We start from the raw sequence: 9,794 nt of genomic DNA on the forward strand, positions 1-9,794 counted from the left end.
ACTGATTGCCAACCATTATCTGACACAAACCCCGGTTTATGTTTACGCAGCAAGGAACAGTACTATAAATGCGCATAGCGACAAATATAGCCTAATAACCACATAGGCTACCTTTTTTATAAATAAATAAAAACGTAATATATGCACAGTTCAACAACAACTGTTATGACGAATTCGAAATAAGCTATTAACTAAGAATTATGCAGGCAAGCAGACGTGTGAGCTCCATGGTGAGCTCACCTCACAGAGAGGAGAACGATCATGATGAGAAAGTAGTTCCAGGGACGACCAATTCCGTCAGAGGGGGTGTGGGCGAATGGCTCTGTATAAATGCGCAAGGTTGTCAAACTGTAAAGTTCTCTTTAGATGTTTCATTCAACCTGTCGGTTGAGGAAACGGGGAATAGTTTAATCTAGTATTTAAGATAAAATAAAACACAAGACATTACATCTATCGCGTGAGCAGCTGCTTAAAAGCATATTTCCTTGAAATTCACTGTAACACACGGGAAACGCTGGAATTGAACACAAGCTTGGCATCAGTAAGTAGGCTACAGAACATCCACCTATGCAATTACTATAAATCGTTATACGCTACCACCATCGACAGGTTAGGCTACATTTATTTTTTTGTATTGTGCACTCTTGTCGGTTTAGAATTCACCAATGCTGCCTGTCGAGAAAGAGGATCTATGCGTGCTATCATCCATTTTAGATTTGGGTTCTGAAGATGAAAAAAGAACGTAAACTCATTTGATTTTGTGGTCTTTTTCAATGTTGCAAAGATTTTTCTTCTTGCGTGTTTGTGTTTGCTGACAAGATACATTTTATTTTGTGCTTAATATCTCTTCTCATCCTCGGTCGATAGACTTGAGACTGCAACATTCAACACTTCCTTATAATCTAATTTACAGAGCCAATTTGTAGGCTATGGAATAGTTTATCTAGTTTGATATAATTAAACTATGAAACTATAGCCTAATAAGTGTCCATTTGTTTTGGTGGAATTTGCCAACATAAAGATGAGTTAACATAGACCTCTGGGAGGCTTTCAACCCTTGCTGATACTCGCCTATTGAAATTATTCATTCGTTACTGTTAAATTAAGCTACATTGATTCTTCTTGAATTCCAAATGGTTTAGAATGACACAGAACATTGTACTTGGCTGCTGTTGTAGGCTATACCCTATTGCTTTATTGTGTTTTATATTGATAAAGGCCATCTGCTTCTCTCAACATCTTGGCTTTGATACATTCCATCATTTCTTTGTTTATCCAGTAGCACCTACCTGGGGATAGCCTACATTTGCATGCACATTGCACCCGGTTATTTACAATGTTGCAATGCGTGCTGCTTCTGCTGACACTTTGTAAACAAAAGGATCTCCTGAGTCGTAGGCTAATCCACAACTAGATGCACTAACACGGTATCAATAAGCAGTAGCATTTGTATGGCTGGGTTGCCTTAACAAGCGAAAGGTGAAATTGACAGGATGCAGAGAGGGGTTCCATAGTAGGTTTTGCTGTAGGCTACTTTGTCTTGGATGGACAATGGCCTACATTTCTTCAATTTTTCTACGATAAGCCTTATACAACATTTAGCATTAAAGTAGGCCTTCTGAACCATTTTTTATCGAGATGACATTGAATGACATTGGATGATCATACATGTACCACCAGTGGTAGTGCAGTTTCATATGACAGAGTTTCGGATTGATTAATGGTCGGTCTAATAGGCAATCGTGAAAAAAGCGAGTCCATTGCCTTCTTATGCATTCGTTAGAGGTGTGCTTCATTTTGCGTGTCAATCGTGACTCGTCTAAAGACGAGTAATGTTAACAACCTTCTGCAGTTCATTCAAATTCAAACGCTACATCACAGTGCAACTCAATGAAATGAGTGTTTGTTGTAATCGTGGTTTATGTCCCTGCTGACAGAGGGAGTGAACGGAGGTGAGATGTTTATGGTACGGAGGCGGTGCACGTGTTGTGATGATGACGTGAGAAGTATTGCATGATGGGACATTGTGTCCTTTCATAGGCTACCCATTAGCTACAGCTGCTCTGCCATTTTACACTGCAATTCTCACAGGAACAGAAAGATTGAACTGTAGCCTACACGCATAGACATTGATTTAGATTTTTTTCTGTGAGTGGTGAAGACTAGTTTAGCATCTGGCTGCAGCAAGAGATTTCGACGATCAGGGATTTCAGCATTCTGTTCCATCCTCTCCAGGCTAGGTTACTGGATTCACTCTTACTATTTCTCCTATTAGAATAGCCTAGGCTTGAGTTTCCTATTCTCCTAATAGAATAGGTTAGGCTTGAGTTTCTCCTGAAATCGGATGACTAACTGCAAATTTCCTCTTTATTTGACAGTTGGAGTAGACATATTGACATCAGACAAGCATCTTCAGACTGCTGTGTAGGCTCTAACAGGTTGGACTAATCTTCAGCCCACTGGCCTCTAAATCTGTCCAGGTTGACCTACCTACTGAAAGAGGGACTGAAGACTTCTCAACCTGTCTTCCACTGGGCTCATCAAATGTAGCTGAAATACAAATATTACAGACTCTAACAAGCCATTCTGATACCTTATTACCTCATCTTTAATATCTTATTTGAATAGCTGAACACCCAGACTACTTTGGCCTGGCTCAACCATGCACTTGGAGGTGAAGGTTGCTCTGAACTTCATTGTGTCCTACTTGTACAACAAGTTACCACGTCGTCGTGCTGATCTGTTTGGGGAGGAGCTGGAGAGAATACTGATGTCGCGCTTCGAGGGCCATTGGTACCCCGATGCTCCTCTACGGGGCTCCGCCTTCCGCTGCCTGCACCTAGGGGCTCCCAGGGACCCCGTGGTGGAGCTGGCTGCCAAGCGGAGTGGCCTGGACACGGAGGAGGTGCGCGCCAACGTCCCCTCAGAGCTGAGTGTGTGGATTGACCCGTATGAGGTGTCCTACCAGATCGGGGAGAAGGGAGCCGTGAAAGTGCTGTACCTGGAGGACCCAGCGGGCCTGGTAGGGGAGGGAGACAGGCCGGAGGGAGGAGGTGGCGAGAGCAAAGGAGACATGGAGGTAGAGGAGGCCAAGAGCTTGGGCTTCAACCCCGAAGCGCAGGTGTTCGTGCCGATAGGGGGACACGTGTCTCCGGTTCTGCTGCCCTCCCTCTCTAGCTCCCCCACGCCCCTCTCCTCTTCGTCCTGCCCTGGGCTCTACAGCTACGCCGGCTCCAGCACCCCCACCAACCCTACCGCCCACTCCTCCAACACCGCCACGCCCTCCCCGCCCAGCGGGGCCCTCCCTTACCTGCCCAGCCAGCAGCAGCCCTCCTCGGCGCTGCCCGGCGCACGGCCGCCGCTGCAGCCCATCACCTTCACCACGGCCAGCTTCGCCGCTACCAAGTTCGGCTCCACCAAGATGAAGAAGTGCGGCGGCGGCGCGTCCGGCGGCGGCGGCTCAGGGGCGGGCGTCCCCCCTCCACAGAGGATGCTCTCCCGCTCCCCGGCCGCCATCTCCCCCCCAGGGCTGCTGAAGCACAAGCCCCTGTCCCTCTCCCTGCACTCCCTGGGGGGCCAGATCCCCAGCCAGCTGTCCCCCAACGCCAAAGAGTTTGTCTACCCAGGGTCCCCGGGGCCACTCTACTTTGACACAGACGGCCCCGGGCCCATGCCCCCTCAGGCCAGCCCCTTCCAGCCCCCTCACCCCGCCCACTCCCACCCCTCCTTCGACCCGTTCTCCAGCCCGCCGCCGGGCCCGGCCGTGGGCATCATAGGGGGCAGCAGTGGGATCTCCTACATGGAGAAGCCCCCCTTTGTGGAGGGTCTAGGGGGCTACAACCTGCAATATCCCAGCCAGGCCTTCCAGTCTGTGGTGTTGGCCAACTAAGCCTTTACCCAGTGAGGATGTTGTCGAGTGTTACTGCAGCAAGTGAAGGGAAGATAGTGATGCTCTGAAATATTTACTGGGTTTTTGGGGGTTTTAAACGATTGTTCTAACTAATTCTACAGCTAGGGGTTAGTTTTACTACTAATACCACATCCACGTATTTCATATGATTTGATGCACCATTGTCCCTGTTTTTGTTGTCACATTTTTCCTGAGGAGTTTGTTGTCCTCCAGCCAGAGGAGTAACCAGCCTCCTATTGCACATCAGTGTTTATTTTCGCAGTGAATGTTACACGGATTGAGATGTCCCGGGCCTGGCTGGTCTCGCAGCAGAGTATATTAGTTTCATTTTGAATTGCACTGTCATGCTGTGAAAACGGACCCGTGTCCTGTAGAAGGGAGGTGGAAAGCGCTGCTCTTTGCTTTGCAATCGCCGCTGTCCTAGTTGATCCAAATACACAGAGGGTACTGACTGTGCTGTGTTCGTGTTCGCGAGTCCTGTCTGCTCACTGTCCCGTGGCTTATGATTGAGACTCATCCACCTTTATATAGTGAGCCTGTTACTTTTATCCTTTATACACACACTGTCAGAACCGGTAGTACAAATGATTTGATGGCTGAGAGTGTGCTTTGCCAGGGAGCCAGTAGCGGAGGGAGCGTTGTATGTGCAGGGGCAGGACGCAGCGATATGTAGCTGTCATGACAGGAAAAATGACTGCCGGGGTGGTCATGGGACCTTGGCGAACGTGAGAGGCAAGTTGATCTTTGCGTCTTAGGACATGAACAGGCACAGGCTCACACACCCACAGCCGAGTCCCAGTCAGCAGTGTGTGAAGGTGAACAGGAGGGGGATGGGATGCAGTTAAGCAGTGGGGATTGTGATAAATGGCTTAGCATGACTTTGACTATGAAGGAGATCTTACTCTTCAGGGAACGGAGGAGAGATGGGAGTGCAGGACTTGGGCATCTACGAGGTTTTACCACCTTTGGCGTCGGTGCATTTGGCTTGGTACAACGCTTTAAAACCCGGAGCACGTTTCTGGTGAGCTCCAGTGGCGTAGTGGCCAACAGCTCACGCTAGCTAGATCGCTCCCCTGCTCTTTTAATCCCTCAATTATCTCTTTTCCAGTCACTGCTGCTCCAATGTGAGATGAGAATCACACAAAGAAAGCTGTTTTCAATCCGTTTTCAATTGCAGGACTGCAAATGTGATGTGATAGATGGTGGGTGTTTTTTGATCACTTTATGGGTCCTTACTTATATCCTTCCGATGAGCAAGGTGACCCACCAGCTCTGTCGATGGAGCTGGTTTGTCATGGGGTAGGGTATCCCCTGTCTCCCAAAGTCCTTTTGAGCCATCCAGCACTTTATATGGGCTACAGAGAGCATAAGCCTCCCTCCAGCTGTGAAGGGAGCAGCTAAACATTCTCATTTTGTCCTTTTTTACAATGGCCCATTTTGTTACAGCTGTCTTGGCAGAGAACTGTACTGTCCAAATGAGAGCAGAATTAGATTTGTAATTGGATAGACTGTAATGTGAAAGGGGGCGGGGGAGGGTGGTCTACCTATCATCCGAATGTTGTTGTTTTGTTTTTTTAGATTGTGCCCGTTAACGTCTTTGTATAAGCTAACCCAAGGACCCTTGACTTGTGCTTACCCTGGCATTGCTATGTGACAGTCGGTCATATGCATGGATGCAGTCATGCAAGTTTTATTTTTGTGTTTGTTCATATATTTTCCAGTTTGGGTGGGTCAGATGGTCTCAGATATATCTTTATATGAATGTTATGATTTAGGGAAGAGTGCATTTTTACATTTGTTTGTAATTGATTTCTTTCTATATTTTGTGTGTTTTTCAGAAGAATTATCAAAGTACATTTGTAAGGGTAAGCGATACAATAACTATAGTAATATGTAAAGATTTCTTATGTTCAGATTTACTTCATTTAGTTTCTTATGTGCTGAGGTTATTTTTTCAGAAAATAACTATATGAATATATATGCAAGTTGAGACAAAAAATAGAGATAAATTAAGTATTGAATGAATGTGTATTGTACCTTGTACATGATTTGTCCGATGAAAGACGGGTAAATGTAAACTGTAACGTTGGCTTTGTGGAGAGTTTCAGACATGAATGTTTACAGTGGGTGTGTAGGAAGTCACAACAACAGTATTGTTTGTCTATGACCCAAGTAATTCCCAGTTGTACCTGTAGGTGTGTTCTTAAGGCAGTCTGGTAACACTGATGTCTCCTTCATGTCACTTTTTCACATCACTTCCGAGATGAATACACCGTTATTGTGGTAATCTCTTATGACTTCAGCCAAAAATTCCCATTTGTCTCCCTACACATCTGTGATCTCATCGTATCCTTAGTTACTGGTCTTTTCCCAGTCTTCCCAGTCTCCCAGCAGTTTTCTCACATTTTGAACACCTATAGGCATAATGCCGCCCTGTCAACCTTCCATTATTTTATAGTCTTGCTCTGTCTGCATTGGACTAAAATGGCTGCCTACTCCAGTCACTGACCATGCATCTCAATTCTCTGCCTTTTTTCTTCATGTCCACTCCCCAACATGAATCGAAAGATCATAGGCTTGGTGCTAGCAACTATACTTAGACCACTCCTATGCTTTTAAATATCTGTGGAAGTGGGCACACTTCAAGGAGAATTCGGATGGGAACATAGATTGTGTGAGAGCCGTTTTTGTGTTTTATTATTCATCTCACATCCTAGCATACACTGTGTTTGTCTCCCCGTTTCCTTGGGGCTGACGCTACAGCCCTAGCCCAGACTGTCTGTTCACACACCCTGACCCTGTCTCAGTGCAATGTGTTGGCGCCATATTCTTGGTCACAGTGAGGTAGTCTGGAAGGGTTCCATCCTTTCCCCCCCTCCAATATTCCAGTGTGTTGTTTTCCAACAAGATGTCAAATAATATGTTAATGATTGTGCCGTGAATGTGATTATGATCAGTGATTGGTCAATCCTGGTGATGGACTGACCTAAAGATGGATCCAGGCTGTTACCCCCCCCCCACACACACACCCCTCCTCTTCCTCTTGTATGACCCCCCCTCCCACCACCATCACCCATCACTACCACTGTGCTGCTAGGTTTAATTTCCAAGGTGGTAGAGGCCCAGTGTCCTTGTAGAGGCCACTGACCTCCAGCCAGTAGGAAGGAAGTAGGGATTCTCCTGGACGGAAGGATCTGACGGCTACGCCATTCTGATTGACTTAGTCTGGCTAACCCGCCAAGACAAATAGTCCTCGAGTCGACACATAGGTGACATGGAAATTCCGTTTCTGATATCACGCTGTGTCAGTTGAAATGTGAATAAGAGATTAGAAGAGCCTCTCTGGGTTTGTCTTGGCTGCTCTGCTACCAGGGTGGACCCTGACTGAGGGAGAACAGAGTTTTCTATTCTATTATCCTTCGCTTATATCTGTGTGTATTTTATTTTGCACTTTGGAATAATTTGTTGTAATAAAAAGAACTTTATTTTCTATGTAAGATTTAACACAGGAATAAATGGATATTATAATTGAAGAAGATATATTAATATAGTGCTTTCTTTTTTGCTTGTATTTTGTTATAATTTTTCCTATTTTGTATCTGATCTGTACACCCTGTAGATGTATATTAAGATGAATCTTTCACTACTGAAATGCAATGACCTGTTTTCTGTGCTTCCCCGTGGACAAGGGGAATTACTACCACAGTTTCTTATTGTATCAGATTCTTTTTTAAGTTTGTAATAAAAACAGAATGGCAAAAATAAGCATGGAAAACAACTCCCTTGTCTTGTCCTTGTTCTTGAGTGTCTCAATTTACTAAAATGAAATTACTATTAGTATTACTGTCGGGTTTGTTACTACCAAGATTAGACTGAGACTGAATTACAGATCAATTGCGATCTGTAAAGGAATGAGAACTATCCCTTCAGTCTTGGGAGTGAAAATTATGTTTTCGTAGTGTGTCCTACGTTTGACATTCAGAAACTCAAGTGAAGTCTGATTACTAATGCAAAACCATCTAACATCTTACCAGTCACTTGCCTTGGTTCCACGATGAAGATATCACACTATTACCTCCCGTTTCATCACCTGAGATGTCTGTTCTGGGCTCTGGTTCTGTGTGCCTGGCAGATGAGGACGGCATGAGGAGGCCCGGTGTGATGTGAATACACCCAGCTCTGCTTCCCAGTGGTGCTGGACATTAACATGCATGGCCAGGCTCCTCCTTGCCTTGGCTCTGCTCTCTACCTCTCCAGCCTCCATCTCCTCATCGCCCACTCGCCGCCTCACATCCCCGGCTTCCTTGCCTTTCATGTCTTTCTTCATCTCACCCTTTGTTCTAACCCAATCCCTGAATTTCTCCTCTCTCCTCCCATCCCTTGTTTCCCCCATGCATCCTTCCCAACCCCCCCCCCCATCATTGAGTTACGCAACACTGCTCCCCTGTGTGTGGATGCGATCATTACGCAACATCTCCTACTCCACTGGAATACTGATGAGGATGAGGCAGAAACAACAGCACCTCAGACTCTGTCTGTTGGCGTGAGAGGGTGTTTGGGCACACACGAGACGACGCGTGCACAGGCATGTGCTTGTGTGTGACTGTGCATGCGCTGCGAACGTGTGCTCGTGTGTGTGAGAGCACGAGGTAAAAAAAGAGCATTCTCTTTCGTCAGCCAAGTGGCACACTGTGTTTATCTCCCTGCATCCAATTGTGCATCTTATCAGTGCTGGGCAGTCGCAGCGGTTGGTCGATGACTCAGGCAAGATAAACACAAGGGCTCATTCCGTCTAATTCCACTTTATTTCATATGCATGGTACAAGATAGCACAGCTAAAACATACTGGCATCACACATATATACTATACATGGGTACAGAATAGAAACCACAACAAAATGCATCTTTATATAAAAGAGAAACATAAACCTCACAAAATATAAAATAAAAACATTAGAAATGCACTTGATATCTCAAGGCTATTTTCATCATAAGAGGAGAACAATAACTGTTTGGAGATGGAGAAAAAATGATTGCTACATATAAGAGACTTATCTCAGTTTGACCTTGGTGGCTGGTGTTTTGAAGAACTGGTCTACAGTACCTTATGCGGAAGTAAAGGAAACAAATCCCTTTACTTATCTGGTGAGAAGTAAAAGTAAATGTACTAATTTACCATTTCAAATCCCACTGCTTTACTTAATAGGTTCACCTAATCACTCTGCTATATTAGATAACAAAACAAAACAAAAAACATCAGTCCTGTGGATTTCAACAGGAGAAATCCTTGGTATCACACAGTAGACAGTGATCAAAGAACGCCCCTGCAGCCTTTTGTTGAGACAGATTTTCACCCAAGGTCAAAAGCTGCTCAGCTTAGGTGGCGCCAATCCACTAGTGATAAACATAGGAAGCATGAGGGGCGTATCAGAGATGTATTCTGCTGTATCTGACCACATAGCAGGATGGACTATCAATCTATTATAACTAGTAGGAAAAAAACATGTCACAGAAAATATTGCATTACTAAAATAACAAAGACATGATTTCAATGTTGGAGATCATTTGATCTGTCAAAACTCCTGTCTTCATGCCATATCTAGGTAACATAATATGGTACCTATTATAATTTGGCCAAGTGGAACACAGTTAGAATTATCCTTGCAATATAAATTGTTTTGCTATCCTGGAACCTAAAGACACATAAGTACACTTTGTGTAAAATATTTGGAAATACAATGACACAATTCAGCCTACGTAATTCCATGCAGTGGGATCCCAAATGATTGGGTATTTAAACTGGAAGCACAATTGCCTTTAAGTAATTTCTAAATATAGTATATCACATCAATTTCACAGAAATAACATTTCAACCAAGCGTTGA

General features: G+C 44.8%; 1 protein-coding gene across 1 annotated transcript; it reads left to right on the top strand.

The window, feature by feature from the left end:
• Positions 1 to 400: 400 nt before the first annotated feature.
• On the top strand, positions 401 to 7,661 carry tob2 (transducer of ERBB2, 2). The gene is made up of 2 exons (XM_084438857.1): positions 401 to 541; positions 2,379 to 7,661. Exon 2 carries the CDS (start codon positions 2,663 to 2,665, stop codon positions 3,887 to 3,889), a length of 1,227 nt encoding a protein of 408 aa, XP_084294983.1. The 5' UTR covers positions 401 to 541; positions 2,379 to 2,662; the 3' UTR covers positions 3,890 to 7,661.
• The last annotated feature ends 2,133 nt before the right edge of the window (positions 7,662 to 9,794 follow it).

The sequence above is a fragment of the Borostomias antarcticus genome, assembly GCF_949987555.1.
Source record: "Borostomias antarcticus genome assembly, chromosome: 5".
NCBI lineage: Eukaryota > Metazoa > Chordata > Actinopteri > Stomiiformes > Stomiidae > Borostomias > Borostomias antarcticus.

Coding starts and splice junctions, on each gene's coding strand:
- tob2 (XM_084438857.1), top strand. CDS start 2,663: ATGCACTTGGAGGTGAAGGTTGCTCTGAACTTCATTGTGTCCTACTTG.